Below are 17,124 nucleotides of genomic sequence, written 5' to 3'. Positions count from 1 at the left end.
CTTTTAACTTTGGGGGCATCTGGGTAACCTAATAAATAATAAACCGCATTTATGCCTTTCATTTCTGGAGGGGGTCTGACTCGCATTGTAAATTCAGCCAGGGTTAAACGCTGAGGTTGGATTGTATACTGTCAGATAAGGTATCCAGATACAGACTGCATTTGAATAATTGTAAGGTTTGAATGGTGCCTATAGTCCATGGGACTCGAATTAGCAACTATACTGTAGCCTAAATGTTGACCGTTAAATCCAGTCCCACGTTTATTTACAATTACATTGGTCGACTCTGACTTTAATTAAAAAGCATATAGGTAAAACTGCCCTTAATAAGTAATAGTATTGTGTCCACTCTTAATTCTATTAAGATCTACACTTCTTTTTCATTGAAAGAAAAGAGAAGGGTTATAGAAACTTGCTAAATGTAATCTCAAAGCTCTGCATATATGTATTAAACTCCGCCTTTGGACTTAAGGAAAAGGGCACTCTCTTGTCAGTAGTAGGTCTATCATTCAGTGACTCAGCAAAAATCTCCGTAATCAGAGAACTGGAACCAGATCTCCCTTTTATTCTCGTCATTGGAACTGCATCTCGAGGATAACGCCATACTTGGCTGCACCTTGTAGGTTTTCTACAAACATTGATTGAACACGGCTTCCTTCCTTCTTTACAAGTGAGTTAAAGGGCTTCATTTGATCCATTTATTGGCTGCCATTATATTTGTATCTCTAGAACTGTAGGGTACTGTGGAAATGCATGTCGTCTGAGTGAGTGTAATAATCATGTGCCTACTTTCAAAAATGTAATATGAACTTAGTATGAATTTGGCAGGTTATAATCTCTAACATTGTCCATGTCTTTCCACAGTGCCTCCATACACCATCACATACTTTCCAGTAAGAGGTATGTAACAATTTAGTAAACTATGTCAAAACAATTTTGGACATTAAAAAAAATGGCATGTTCTGATGTAGCTAAAGAATTGATCTTAGGATAGATGTTAACATGAGAGGCACTGTATTATAGCCTACATAATTATAGCTGAGATTCACTCTCTGATCACTTTTAACAATGTTTGTAGCTGAATCAAGCTGATTGTTATTTCTACCAGGCTGGATGACCGAATCTTGGATTGTTTCACAGCATCAACTGAATAATAATGCTCAAGATCAATCTATTAAATAACACAATTTTACTTTTAAATATTCATTGTGTTATTACAATTAAGTTAAGTTAAGTTTTGCACCACCATTCAGCCGAAATTCATCTTGTGCTCATGGGAGGGGAGACTGGTGTCTGATGCTGTGTTCACACTAGTGGCGACGAAGCAACAGGCTACAAGTCATTTTCAATGGAAGGTAGTGACATGAAGCTATAAACTGACACCTGACACTTGTTGCTGCATGATGATGGGTGTGACTCGCTACCCAAAAGAAGTTGAGCTGGCTTCAACATTTTTCAGCGCCCCAATGACGCAGTGAAGTGTCAATCCACTTCCCTTCTCTCTCCCCACAATTCCTGCTGCATTCCATAACGGGAAAAAATGATTCATTCTTGCAGTTCCCTGAGCCATTTAAACCTACCTATTTTGTTGAGAAAAATGTTTGGGTTGAGCAACACTCATGCTTATGTCATGCTTGGTCGCCGTGTAGCTTTTATCACTGCTAGTGTGAATGCTGAGAAGCTTAAAGATGAGCTTAAATGAAAAAATATGTTATATATGTTGCGCAGGTTGAATAAAACAAACATATGCCTGCCACCCAGTGCCGCGTGTTATAAACTTTCTCTTTGTAAAGGTAAACGGTTCACTAAACTGAAAACTTTACAAGATTGAAATAGGCAATGTAACAGAAACTTCATTCACCAATACCTTATTTGATATTCTTTTACTTTGTGGACAACATGACATCCAGGAGGGTTATCCCCAGTGGTGGAAAAAGTACTCAAATGTCTTACAAGTATTCTTACTTCGTAATAGTATCAATACTGCAACATAGAAATACTCTGTTACAAGTAAGAGTCCGTAATTCAAAATGTACTCGAGTAAAAGTTCAAAAGTATTGGCAATTTGGCATCATAATTTACTTAAAGTACCAAAAGTAAAAGTAGTCATTATGCAGAATGTCCCATTTCAAATTCTACAAGCTCACAGGCGACGCATTGTGAGCTTGTAGATCGGCTATTTTCAAATTGCCGAAATGTATATAGGGCTGAAGTAGTTAATGTATGTTTTGTAATAATAATCAAAATCTACAAAGTAACTAATAAGGAAAGTTTTCAAATAATTGTAGTGGAATAAAAGTATAATATTTGCCTCGAGATGTAGTGGAGTAGAAGTAAAAATATTGGAAAATGGAAATACTCAAGTAAAGTACAAATACCTCAAAATTGTACTTAAGTACAGTACTTGAGTACATGTTACTTTACACCACTGGTCATCCCCAACACCGCAAAATCACTCTTGTTATAGCCAGTTAACATATGTTCATCTGTCCGCTGTCTGGAGTGAGGTGGGAAGCTCTAGTGCTGTTTAAATCTCTGTGATTGGCTGATACAGGCCCAGATCCGGCTGTCTCACTAGAAAATACTTTACGATATGGAAACATCAAAATACCATTTGATGTCATCTTTAAAGTGAAGGCAACCAAGTATTGACAACATACAGTACATACAAGGAAGGGAATAACATGGACTGCCGGCAGTTGCACATATTGGTTGGTTGTGTTGCTGTATGTCACAATGAAACCTTCATAGAACACATTATTTTCAGACCTTGTGATGCAAATTTCAGGTAATGTGGCTTTAAATAACAAAATCTTCCATTTAATATTTCTCTTTTAATGTTCTTTGTCCATGACTTATCTTGTGACCTGTTTCTAAATGACTGTCTGAGAAACCCTGGACTAATGTGTTGTGTGCTTTCTCTCTCTTGTGTGTCTCAGGCCGCTGTGGTGCTATGAGGATCATGCTGGTCGACCAGGGCCAGAAATGGAAAGAGAATATTCTCATCTATGACGAGTGGCTGAAGGGAGACCTGAAACCCACTTGTGTGAGTTGATGCTGTCTGCTTTATAATATCTTCTTTTGGCCTGCCCTATCTTTAAATTGTGAAAGATATTCTAAATTGTTTGTTCAAATTCATTGTAAAGTATTTTCATTTGCGTATGAAATGTGCTATACAAATAAACTTGCTTTGCCTTTAGGTATTTGGACAGTTACCTAAATTTGAAGATGGAGACTTGGTCTTGCATCAGTCTAACACCATTCTGCGACACCTGGGTCGCAATCATGGTAATTTATTCTTTAAACCTTTTGACAGGTTGTTGCAATGTAGGATTTAGGTCACAATCCATCACCGTGGCTTATTCATAACCAAAACCAATTTTATTAAACCTCACCTTAGATTGCTGTGCTTTGTACTTTGGCCACAAGGCATGGGTCCAATTATTTTACAGAAGAATATTTTACTCAAAATAAAAACATGTGATGGTTTATTCTGGGACAAATACACATTGACAAATTGAGTACGCAATTATCACATGTTATATAGTGTTAGATGCTAGCTAGAAGACTTTTTCTCATTATGATGCCGTATTTACTTTTGCAGACCTTCCAAACCCATAATAGTGCAAAATTGTATACTATAGCATCTAAGAAGTGACATACTGTACTGTATGTGTTAACTAGTATTTTCCCTTTCAGGTGCTTATGGTAAAGATGCCAGAGAGGCTGCCCTTATTGACATGATGAACGATGGTGTGGAGGACTTACGTCTGAGATATTATAGGATGATCTTCATAGAATATGTAAGTCTGAATCCACACAGTTTAGGAAACTGATTAATCTGTAGTCCTGTGCATCATGTGCATCCTTGAAATGATTTAGCATGATAACCACATGACCCTACACTGTATTCCTTCTCTAGACCATAAATTAGTAAGCCATTTATGAATCTCTCTCTGAAAATCACTTTCAATTTTCTGAACTTAATATTATTCATTTAAGAGTCTTGCGCCTGAATTTTTACTTTCATAGCATACACATGCTTACTATGCATCTTGGGTCTTAATCAGAACCAGAAATCGATATTTTGCTGTGTGTATTTTGTCATACAAGGAACTTTACATGGTGTATTTGAATAAAAATACAGACAGGCAGCAAAATAGATAAATTTATGAATTAAAAAGTATACAATATATCTATATGAGATTTAAAAAAATAAAATAAAAAGATAAAAGATCATGTAAAATGAAAAAGAATACTTTGATTGCATATGTGGAGGTAATTGTTGTAGTTATATGCTGGTGAAAAGAATATTAGGGCTTCAAATTATAAAAGTTATGCATCATATAATGTTCTATAAAGTGAAGTAGAAATGGTAGTGTAATCATGACTTAGTTTGGCGTTTCAATTGATCATGATGTCCCAATGTTATAGGAGACTGGCAAAGATGCATTCATTAAGGACCTGCCGAACCACCTCTCCAAATTTGAAGCTTTTATGGCCAAGAACAATAGTGGATTCCTGGTCGGGGACAAGGTACACTGACTGCAATTGTTTTGGTAAAATGTCAGAAGATGAATTTATCTTTTTGTGGTGTGTGTACAGTATGTATAACACATACACACTATAAGGTAATATACTATACACATTGTAAATCTGCTCTCTGAGAGAGAGAGAGAGAGAGAGAGAGACTGAGACTTATGCTGGCGGAAATGTATTTTTTCATGGTCATAATAGAAATTCTAACTTTTTTGTTTTGTTTGTTTTCTATCATTTGGGTGGGAAGTAAGCTTGAGTGATAATCAGAATGTTACATGTATTATAACATTGTAACCATGTATATGTATTATGTATCAATCACTGTGATTGATACATAATTTGGTTCCAATGTTCATTTGAGTGCATGACGCATGTCCCCATGTCTCTCGCACCTGTCAGCTTTTCATTGCAATTGCTTAGCATGTGCAAGAAGGAGAGAGAGAGAGGGACAGACAGACAGACAGGACTGGAGGGGTGATTTCTCACAACTCGGCATCTCTCACATGTTCTGGTGGTCAATAAATAAGTGCATGGGTTCTATGCAACATACAGTATATATTTTCCGTCTACATCATCGTCAACAAGGATATAATTGTTTGTGATTGAACTTTAATTCAACACCACATTTACACTGCAATGTCATTGTCAAGTACATGCTCAAGTATGACACTGTTCATCAGTATTTTATTAATTTTTTATGATAACAAAGTTATTGTATACATACAAAGTAGGGTACCAAGTGGAGGAAGGGGGCTCAAAGTTTAGCGTTGCTTAGAGCCCCATAATTGCTTGGTCTGCCCCTGGGGAGAGAATATTTAACCCACGCAATAATAACCCGGTCAATGCTGGGCAACTACATTACTATATTATACATAGGAGTTGTGTACTGATTATAGTTTTGATGATTCACTCGTTGATCCCCACCCTTGGTGTAAAAGAAAATTGTCTTCAATGCAGTATCAAATAAATTATGATATTGTCCTTGTTCAGATTTCATATGCTGACTACAGCCTGTTTGAAGTCCTGCTCAACCTCCTGGTGCTGTGCCCAACCTACCTGGACACTTTCCCCACACTGAAGGGCTTTGTGGAAAAGATGTCAGCCCGCCCCAAAATCAAGACCTTCCTCGACTCTGATGCTTACAAAAAGCTGCCAATAAATGGCAATGGCAAACAATGAATCCTTCCTAAATAACTATGATTAATGATACTGTTCATTGTTGAAACCTTGACCATGGAAAAAGATTATATTTTTAACTTGGTCAAGAACCAAAGTATGGTAAATCATTTTCTACATAGCCTTTTATTAGGTAGAGAGAGCAATGCAATAATTGTATAGTTTTGCTGCAAAAATAAATAAAACCTGTGTCAGTACTTCCTGTGATACTGTTTACATATACCATATGTGTTCAATATTTACATTAGGAATAGCCTAATTTGCACAAAGTTCATAATATTTGTCCCTGCAGTTTCTTTTGCATATATCTGCATACAGTAATAAATAATAAACCCTGTTTACTCCTTGCATTAAATGTGATAATGATAAGGAAACATGCAAGGTGTCATTGGTTAAATAATTACACATATCACTTGTCATTTATTGTACAGCATTATGGATCTGAATAGACAGTCACAAAATAAATAATCACTGAAACGAGATTGGGTCAAAAGGTGTAACTTTTTTGGTTTCGAGTTAAGACCCCCTGTCTGTACATGCTTGTACAACACCTTGACTACAAAAAAATATATTTTTGCATATTCCTACATCTCTTTTTCATTACGATGTGTATTAATTTAAAAAAACGTGTACATTATAAACATACATTTTACGTTTTTTTTTATTTTTTTTTATTTTTTTTATCTTACTTTGAAGTGTCTTTTGCTCTGAAGTATGCTACCGGCGAGGTTGCCATGGCCGCTTATTATAAGCAACTTTAGCTTGTTTCTAAAGTGTACTTATTTTCGGCTTGCTGTGTAATGTTGTTTAAACCAGTGGTTCTCATACATTTTCATGCGAAGGACCCGTCCCAAATTAATGCGTACCGGTATTTGTCTGCAGACCCCCATCTGAAAATATGTTATGCCATGGATGCCATTCCCATATAAGATTTGTATTGTTAAAATGTTACAAAAATTTTTTTATACAAAATAAATAGCAGATCTACAAGCTCACTGAGCTAGTAGATCGGCTATATTCAAATAGGTGAAAAGGGCTTATGTAGCCTAGTCGCTTCTTTGGGCTTGTTTTCATAGACTTGGCTGCGTATTTCTCTCACACAATCTGGCAACACTGCCGGCTACCGGACGCTGTCACACCGGCGCGTCTTCTCACGTACCTCCCGCTCCACACGGCCCTCTCTCCTGATTTGTGCTTTTGAAAGACAAGCAGACAGCTGATTGGCTGGGATTTGAACTGCTCCTGCTCCGCGGCCAATTCGAAAGAAGCCCAGTCTCAGTCTGTACGGAAACACTGGCTGCATCAACACATTTCACTGGGAGGTAAAAAACGTTCTGCTTTCGTGTTTTTTGCTTATAATATAACGTAATTTCTTTGTCGGTTGCGTTACAAACGTTGGCAGTTAAACTTGCTCACAAAAATGTGATTTGATTAGCCTACTATGTTTATTTATTATCGTAGAAAACACGCCCTGAAGTAGGGAGAAACTAGCCCTAGTCCAGAGCGTTAGTGAGTTCTCTCTAACGCTCTGCCAGGCGCGCTGCTCTGCTCATAGACCAAAAGTTCCACTGCCGTGCGAGGTCTCCAACTTAAGTAAAAAATAAACAAAACTACTTCGCTACTCACCGAAACAAAGGCAGTTTTGTATTGTTGAAAGTCTATTCTCCGGGGTGGGAAGCCTCTCAGGGCCCCACCTTCTCTGTATAATACACTTTTTGGGCAGAAAATAAAATATGTCCGCCAGATGGAAATTATTTTATTTACTCCACTGCGCCCCCTACAGATTTGGTCAATATAAATTACCATTGACCAGATCTGTAGAGGGCGCAGTGGAGTAAATAAAATGATTTACGTCTGACTAACATATTGAATGTTCTGCTCCAAAAGTGTATTATACAGATAAGGTGGGGTCCTGAGAGGCGTCCCACCCTGGACAATAGACTTTCAACAACCAAAAACAGCCTTTGTTTTGATGAGTTGCGAAATAGTTTTGTCTATTTTTTTTTTACTAAAGACGGAGACCTCGCACGGCAGAGGAATTTTCGTTCTATGAGCAGAGCAGAGCGTAAGAGAGAACTCACTAACGCTCTGGATCAGGGCTAGGGAGAAATATGAGTCTGAGTCACGAGTTGTGTTTTAAATCATGCGTTATGCGTAACATTGTATCAAAGGTCGAATTTATTTGAAGATAAACCGTTGAAAGTTTACGTAAGCAAGGCCTCGGATGTCCGTTTATTGTTGGAGATATGTTTTTATGTGTGTTACTTTTGAAATGTCCAACACGTTTATTTGTCGTCCAAAGGAACAATGGAAGACTATCTGAAGATAGAGAAGATCGGAGAAGGTAACTGTTTTTGATATTTACTGTTGTTGTGATTCCCAACGGTCCATATAGTATATGTATATGTATAGTATACACGACAACTCCTTTACACGGTCTTTTAGACCAGTGGTTCCCAACCTGTGGGTCGGTACCCCCAGGGGGGTCCCCAACAGTATTTTTTTGTGGGGTCCCCAAGATAACACTGAAATGACAATTTAAGGACTATTACTGCAACCAAAGTACTATTACTGCAACCAAAGTAATCAACAAACTATACTAAAAACTGGTCAAACATTGGCCTAATTTTGAAAATAGCCGATCTACAAGCTCACAGCGCCTCGTGTTGCGAGGTGTTGTGAGCTTGTAGATCTGCTATTTACACTATTTGTCTGTGGAACCAAGTCAAACAAAATGTAATGCCTCATCTCCTACAATTCCAAGTGTGACCTGAAAAGGTTGAGAACCACTTAAGAATTGAAACTGCTAGTCATTGTTTATGAGGGACACATCATGCTTATGTAATTATGTTCCCAAGTGCTTTTCTCTGACATGTTGCTCAAGGGCAGAAATCTGTTCTTAGTCGCCTATTTAATGCCACTCTCTTCACCATTTTACCTAACATTTGATGCTTTGATGTATAAATACAATCATTTAAAGGCTTTACAAAATGCCAAAGTAACAACATAACGTGAGCAGGAAGTGTGATTGGCTTTAAATTTTAAAGCCAATCACACTTCCTGCTCACATTATGTTGTTACTTTTGCATTTTGTAGTTTTTTGTCCATTTTGAAAATGCACAGTGTAGCTGTATTCTAATGACACAAAATAAGTAGCCTAATCTGACAACTGTGTGCTATCTTACTGCTGATGGGGGTCAGTTATTAAATCTGTCTGACATGTTCTGCTTTCATAGGAACCTATGGAGTGGTGTACAAAGGCAGACACAAGGGCACTGGGCAGATTGTGGCCATGAAGAAAATCAGACTAGAGAGTGAGGAGGAGGGAGTCCCTAGTACTGCTGTCAGAGAGATCTCACTGCTAAAAGAACTACAGCACCCCAATGTTGTACGGTATGTATGTATGTGTGTGCGCGTGGGTAGTAGCATACATAGTAAATATTGATTCATTGACTATTGGGATAGGACAAGGAACCCCAGTCCAAGGTCTTGTCAAGGTCATATTATGCCCCGGACAAGATCTCGAATGGTTCCATAAAGCCTACCATGACAAAACAAAAGCATTGATGACCTCTTCTAAATCACTAAAATAAGCTTAAGGCTCCAATTCAGAATTTATTTTAATGAATGAAATCTTTAGCTAGAGTATGTTATAATATAAGTATGTCTAATATAATTAGCACATGATCTGCAGTGGTTGGAGGTGGTCTCACCACTCTTCCATTGAGTGGACTAAAAAGTGATGGATTATAGCTTTGTCATGAACTAGCATAATTCATTTTCCATGGGCACTCCAAAACAAAGGTGATTTATTTATTGATCAGAAGTGAGTCAAAATTACATGAAGAAGAAAAACCTATGTATCTTGGAGGTATGTCGCCGTATACATTTCATGTTTGTAACTTCCGTATGTTTGTGTGTGGCGTCCAGACTGCTGGATGTTCTGATGCAGGAATCCCGTCTCTACCTCATCTTTGAGTTTCTGTCCATGGATCTGAAGAAGTACCTGGACAGCATCCCATCTGGACAGTACATGGACACAATGCTGGTCAAGGTAAATGTGTGTGTGTGTGTGTGTGTGTGTATATGTACATATATATGCATGCATAATAGCGGTAGGGTCACCAATATAACATTATTCTGTTTTGTTGTGCACAATGATACTGGTAAATTTCCAAACACACAACTATGTTTTTTAAATTGAAAATTGTGATAAGCACGAACAATGACAACCATTGAGCAAAACCTGAAGCAAAATGCCTGTTTTGACAATTTCCTTTTATGAAAGTAAGTCTCAGAGATACGCTATTTATAAAAACAGTTTTTATAAATGGCATAAGTCTGTTTATGAATAGTACAAATGTAGAAGCTTGTAGATTGGCCATTTCTGGTATTTCTGAAAATGTCAAAATTTCAAAGACATCCCCAAAAGGCGATACTTTAATTTATTCAAATCAAATTTGATTAGTTTGATTAACTGTTGCATCCCTACTGTATATTACAGCAGCCAGGGTTCCTTCAAAAGACAGTGGATGAAAACCAAATGATATTCCTTGGTGTTAAAATTACCTTGTTTCCCCCCAGATATAAGAATGTCAGGTATATCAGTTGACTTCTAACCAGGATGCTTTGTTAATGTTATTGGATGGAAATATTTGATTAACACCGAGCCGTCTCATTTCTCGCTCCCTGCAGAGCTACCTTCACCAGATCTTAGAGGGCATCGTGTTTTGCCATTGTCGGCGAGTTCTCCACAGGGACCTGAAGCCACAGAACCTCTTGATCGACACCAATGGTGTCATCAAGCTGGCTGACTTTGGCCTGGCCAGGGCCTTTGGAGTGCCTGTCAGAGTCTACACACACGAGGTGAGGAATTAACCTCCCATTCCCTCCATAGTCATACACAAATAGGCCTAGGCCTATATCATATCAACGGTCAGCAGACTCCCCCCTTTTTTTTGGAAAAAAGGCCTCAATATAAGTAAATGCATTAATTGTATTTCTATTTCCTGCTGCTGGAAATGTATTGATTATTTTTATGGCGTAACTCTGCAAAAGACTTTTATGGCAGGGTCTGTGTGTTTGTGTCTGTCTGTCCGGGACCAATCTCGCAAACGGCTGTGCCAAACCTTGTATGCCCTTTTTCCCAGTAGGCCACAGAAGTACCTCTATTCATTTGTTTCCCACATAATAACGTGTTTTATACTTTCTGAAATATTTAAACTTTAATTCTATAATGGCATTCATTCAATTGGGCTGTGATCGAGCTGAGACCTTGCCCAAATTTGGAGTCGCATGTCATAAATATGTCATAGACGACTGACATAGATGACTGTCAACGGCTGGTCACATGAAGTCCGAGATCCACTTTGAAGCCACGCTGTTTCTATGTGGATCCTGAGATCCACATAATATTTTTCCTAGGTCTGGTGCACACTCGTCCACATGGCTTGTTGAAAGGTACTGTGTTCAAGGGGAAAGTCTGAAGGGGGAACACATTTCCAAACGCATTTATGAATTTCATTAACAAACCAGTTAGCTTGTTTTTAACTTATATGCATTTTCTTCCTTAGCATGTCTCTGACTATACAGATCTAGGCTTGTATGGTGAAAACCATCAACTACAGGAGCTGGAAACTAATGCCAAAACGAATACTCAAAGAATTCAAGCAATCAGAAGTTTAGATATTCTGTGAATTTAACCTTTATGCTTCAGAAATTTAAGTGATTGATTGATCCTTGATATTATCTTTTGGTTCGTTCTTTCCTCTAGTCTCACATTGAATGTCAAGCTACAAATTACAATGTAGGCATTTAGCAAAATGCTCATCCACAGCCAATTTAAAAGTGCAAGATCAGAGTAAATGGCATGAACCGTAGACAACAAACGAGCTAAATTGTCATGTGAATAGAGTACAAAGAAAATCAATTTTGTTAATTTGCATAGCAACTAGAATGCCAGGTAAACATCAAACCTTGCATCTCTCTAAACAGCATGTTATCTAAAAAACTTTCTTAATATTTGTGGTCAAACAAACAGTTAACATGTGAACTAACTATTATGGGTGATGTAGATGTCTGAAGAGGTGAGTTTTCAGACTGGCAGAAAATGGGGAGTGAGTGCGTTGCTGTCTGAGGTCAGCCTGTGAATGATCCAAGCACCACTAGGGTTGGGTACCGCAATCCGGTTCCTTCCAAGTAGGAACCAAATAAGAAATGGCGGGTACTTGGTACCCATCAAAAAAAAAAATGGTTCTGCATATCGGTCCCTAGACGTGCTAAAAGCCGCTCAAACAGGCGTTTAGAAGTCCTACACAAACGGCACAATCTGATCAAAAATCACAAATCCGGTAAAACACCGTTATAGGGAGGAGTATAGAGATGCTGCTTCTCTCAGAGCCCAGCCACATTCCTACTTAAGACCTGGATGAGTGGCCAATGCTGTTTGGCCACTCAAAACAGCCAAACAGCATTGGCCTCGCCTCCATGGCCTCACCTCCAGGTCAAGTCATAAGTCATAAGACCTGGTACTTAAGACACGCAAAATTGCATAATATAAGAACTGTGTTCTAAAAACAGTTGTGTCAGGGACAGGGAGGTGGCTCTGTGTGGTTTATTATATATGTTTTAAATATTTGCTACAGTCTTTGTTTGGAGAAAATGTAAATAATTCATGATGTTTGAATAAAGTGTTTTTTTCAGGGACAGACTCCATATGCCATGCATATACCATGCTTCAGAGGATACATTGCGTGTTGTTCCATCCCAAGTATTTGCTAAAAGCTGTTCTCATTCCTCCCCAGGTGGTAACACTGTGGTACCGAGCGCCTGAGGTGCTCCTTGGTGCGGCACGCTACTCTACACCTGTTGACCTGTGGAGCATTGGGACCATCTTTGCAGAGTTGGCCACCAAGAAACCACTCTTCCATGGAGACTCAGAAATAGACCAACTGTTCAGGATCTTCAGGTGTGTGTGTGTGTATATACATTTACCAGTACTAGGGTTCATTCAAAATGGAGCTAAAATATAATTATTGACATTCATTTGGCATTTACCAACTTTTTACACAGTCAGTGTTTGGAAAATAAATCACAATTAATTTACATCTGCTTAATCAAAAAATAATTCATACATTTAAATATTTAGATAATTAATTGTTCCTTGTTCAATACTAAATATGTTACACATATAGAATGCAGACATAATCTCTGCATTCTCACTAAACAACTGCAAAAGGATTGGTCGTGTCATTAAAATCAGTAGGGCTCACCCTGCATTCTTTCTATTAGAATATGAGATATCTTGTGCAAATGTGATATTTTGCCCTGAGGGGTTGCTAAAGAAAAGGTCATGATGATGGGGTCACTCGAATAGATTTAATGGGTTCACAAATGTATCTACACAATGCTGTAATAATTATACATAATTTACAATAAATAACTGCATTGCAACAGAAACACTTCTTTTTGCAGAGGAGTCTGAAAACTGCTTTCTCTTAACTATTACCGTAGTAAACACAGTAGCTATAGTAGACAATAATGAAATTATTGCCTTGGTAAAAAAGTGTGTCACATTCCTTTTTGGCGATGGTGAGCGATTGGTGGAAAGTTGCTTATTTACTGGCCAAAGCACATGTAACAGAATTACATCTTCATCAGGTCACATGTAACAGGGGTTTTAGATTTCATTATCGTTAGCATGGAAGTTTGAGAAAACAGTACGCTTAGTGTGCATATGTAGCTGGCATCGGACGGGGAAATAGCCAGGTCGGTTGACCGAAGTGCTGATAAGCGAGGTTGTACTGTATGCAGACATGCAAAAGTGTCACTTTTCAGCTACAGTCACCTTTTTGAACCCAAATAGGGCAATTGTGTGACACCTGACCCGAAAGAAAACAACATGTTGTCACCTTTTTCACCTCGGGGCTGTTTGCATGCCTGTGTATGTTCACATTTCTCACATAAAACCATAGCCTTAGGTATAATTAATATTTAATTCCAAAGCAAACTCGTAAATTTGACAAACGTGGTGATAGTAAGGGATAATCAAAGACAAGCTGTGTAGTTGTCAAAAAAAAATTGCATGATGCAGACAGAGGTTTATTACCACTGCAGAGTGCATTGTTTTTTGGCATGGAGTTGATTATCCTGCTTATACACCGGCACTAACAAAAAATTTAAGTATAAGTTGTGTTCATTCATATTTGAGGGCTTTAACAACATGAACCCTAGCTGGCAGCATTAATTTGTTTCAAAGTGTCCCTGAGCAAGGGACAACCATTGCTCAAAGCAATGGTTTGTTAAATGTCAAGATGTCAAAATGTCAACAAAAAAATTCAAAGTACATGGGCATCCTCATACATTAAATAGACACACTAACCGTGGTAGCTGAGAGATAGTGTTGCTGGTCATCAGCTCAGCAATCAAAATACTATCACAGGTTGTAACATGTAATCAACATCATATTTATTGTTTATATATACATCTCTTTCAGAATTCTATATTGCCCAGTCATACAACACCTCTAATTATGTATCTTGCATTTAGCAGATAGTAATAGCCTTATAGGACACTGACAACCCTGACTGTCTGTCGGCATTTTCGCCCTTGAATTTTCAACCCGGGATGAATAGACAGCTTGTCTGTATTTTTTCAACTGTAGCCTTGTGGACTGTAGTGAAAACTAATGTGAAAAGAAGCAGGATTGAATTCAGGGGTTTAGTCAACCCAAGGCAGGATAATCAAGTATGAAAACTCATGAGAACAAATTTCTAGTACCGTATACTTATTAACTACTGATCGTGATCGTCTTTCTTCTCCAGAACCCTGGGAACCCCCAACAATGATGTGTGGCCTGATGTTGAATCCCTGCCTGACTATAAAAACAGCTTCCCCAAGTGGAAGGGTGGCAACCTGCCTTCCATGGTCAAAAACCTGGATAAGAATGGCTTGGACCTGATGGCTGTATGTACACTTTACATTTACTTATTGTGACTTTGTTTGTTTTTTGACTTGCTGCAAAATGACGTCATGTGCCCAGTGCATAATGTCTATCAGCTCAAATTGAAGTACAGGATCTCTGAAATATCATTGTTATTCCTACTACTTTATCCTCGCACTGACATCTCCAGATTTTTGAATACTTTTGCTGTAGGTGCTCACTCACCACTGTATATAAAGGAACAATGCCATTGTGTTATATACTGTTCTTTGTCTGAAAGCTTTCAGTATACATGGAAATTGCTAACAGAATGTGATATATGATGCTCTTTTTTGTTTTATCAATTTTCTTTTTATTCTGAATTACTTTACTTTATTGTGATCTTTTTTTGTGGAGCACCAGCATACATTAATTGTGGTGATCTAGGGTATCTGCAAAAAAAACAAGTAAACTATTGCTAGCTTTTGGCACTGACTGAAGTTACTTATGATGCAATTTGTATTTCACACATGCACAGATAATGGTAGTCTACATAGTATCTTTACAAAGATTAAATATACAATATGTTTGTTTTGTGGAATATATTTATTATTATTGCACATGAGGTTATGTTATACATCTTTGCAATACAATGACTGAGTGGATCTTAATGGTTTTAATCACATTTGTACACTCATACTTATGTACACTTGGTTATTTTTCCTTTCTCTTCCTTCTTTAGAAAATGCTGATCTATGATCCTCCTAAAAGAATCTCTGCCCGACAAGCCATGACACACCCTTATTTTGATGACCTGGACAAATCCATCCTGCCTTCCAGCTCTTGCAAGATGTGAAACATAGAGAACCCCCGATTGAAATCCTTCTCAGTTGGGTCAGAGCCATACATGTCACAACCATCACAGATGCAATAAGATACACTTTATCTCCCATACATCACTTTATGACATACATACATCTAGTCCAAGACGTGGACGGTTTTTCACCAGTGAAGAAATGTTGGCTAATCTGTGACTGTGGCTTCTCCGTGCCTTTGTAAACAGCCCATGGGATCTGTTGGAAAAAAAACAGTGATCTGTTGTTAAATACATGGAAACGAGACACACAATCCCCAACTATGTCAAAATGTATCTGTTTTTCTCTTTGTTTGTGGTTTCTATGTTTTTGTGATCGTGTTCATCTGTTTGTGGTTTCTTTGTTTTTGTGATTGTGTTCATTCTGTATGTTTTGAATAACTACTCTGTAAATAATTACTTGTGAAAAAAATAAATTGGATCACAAAGTACTATAAAGTTGCTCTTCAAAAATATATTCAATAAAAGTGCACTTTTTGAGATCCCAATGATTTTGTTTTGTAAGTATGTGACTGCCTGCTTTGTATAAACTTTAACAATAATTGTTACTTAAAGGTGCTGAGAAATGTTATTTTAAACCATTTGCAATTTTATTATTGTAAGTTTACACTTCATCCTACTCCTTTTTTTTCATTCATTCATTCATAGTGCGCACCCCCAGAAGCACTTGCACTTCTGCCCGTAGGGGGCACCACAAATGCAAAAAGTTGCACCATAATCATGTTGTATTTCCCCCCAGCAGCTTCCTTGGATCCTGACAGCTGCAATATGGCTCGGCAATGGAAACCCAGCTTGGTGGAGATACGCAGTGGTTGAAAAAGTAATTTTTTACTTAAGTTTAAGTATCAAAAGTGCTATGTGCAAGTAAAAGTCAGGAATTCCAAATGTATTGGTATCAAAATGTACTTGAAGTACCAAAAGTAGAAAGTACTCATTATGCAGAATGTCCCGTTTCACAAGTTTTCAAATGTATGCATCGGATGCGACGCATTGAGAGCTTGTAGATCGGCTATTTTCAGATGCCAGTGTGTGTGCGCGCACATGCGTGCATGTGTATGTGCTCGTGTGTGTGTCTGAGCACCATGTAGTTCATTCTCATGGCTTCAATTGGCAGGACTCATCTCACACACACAGGAATACTACATGACATAGATGCGCGAGGTGCATTCACTAACACACAAGTTACTTTAAATGTAAAGCACACAAGTAAACACAGTTAATCACACCAATCACTGCCCCATCATGCCAACCTCTCTCTGTCTTAAAGGAGAATTCCGGACAAATTAAGTGTTATCTTTGATGTCTCGTTACTCACCTACCGATGTGAAAAGTAGCGTTCTTTTTTTTCATATATTCCCCTGTCGTCATTTTTTAAACACCCTCCGTTGTTATAATGGGAGCCGCTGGGTTAGTGAAGTTCGTCTATTATAACCGACGCAAAGTTGTTTTTTTCACTACTAGTATTCATAGTAGAGTCTCATGATAGTCAAACATGCGTTGAAACTATCTGCGAGGCTGCCGTCAATGGCGAACGATTTAACACTGGTTGCTTGTTTCCAGATTCTGGCAACACGAGTTGCCAGGTTCTGGAAGAAACAAGCAACCAGTGTTAAAT

General features: G+C 38.0%; 2 protein-coding genes across 2 annotated transcripts; both read left to right on the top strand.

Annotated features, from left to right (window-relative positions):
* Positions 1 to 530: 530 nt before the first annotated feature.
* LOC308100811 (glutathione S-transferase P-like) lies at positions 531 to 6,220 on the top strand. The gene is made up of 7 exons (XM_080449933.1): positions 531 to 670; positions 865 to 900; positions 2,940 to 3,046; positions 3,201 to 3,288; positions 3,700 to 3,803; positions 4,435 to 4,536; positions 5,530 to 6,220. Coding segments are annotated over exons 1-7 (627 nt in total). The 5' UTR covers positions 531 to 669; the 3' UTR covers positions 5,719 to 6,220.
* A 731-nt stretch (positions 6,221 to 6,951) lies between these two features.
* cdk1 (cyclin dependent kinase 1) lies at positions 6,952 to 15,997 on the top strand. Its single transcript, XM_080449929.1, has 8 exons — positions 6,952 to 7,037; positions 8,018 to 8,059; positions 8,952 to 9,108; positions 9,646 to 9,769; positions 10,411 to 10,581; positions 12,519 to 12,682; positions 14,538 to 14,679; positions 15,378 to 15,997. Exons 2-8 carry the CDS (start codon positions 8,023 to 8,025, stop codon positions 15,489 to 15,491), a joined length of 909 nt encoding a protein of 302 aa, XP_080306055.1. The 5' UTR covers positions 6,952 to 7,037; positions 8,018 to 8,022; the 3' UTR covers positions 15,492 to 15,997.
* The last annotated feature ends 1,127 nt before the right edge of the window (positions 15,998 to 17,124 follow it).

This window comes from Gymnoscopelus braueri, assembly GCF_963280865.1.
Source record: "Gymnoscopelus braueri genome assembly, chromosome: 14".
NCBI lineage: Eukaryota > Metazoa > Chordata > Actinopteri > Myctophiformes > Myctophidae > Gymnoscopelus > Gymnoscopelus braueri.
Note: the sequence above shows the minus strand (reverse complement) of the source record. Positions and strands in the feature narration are given on the sequence as shown.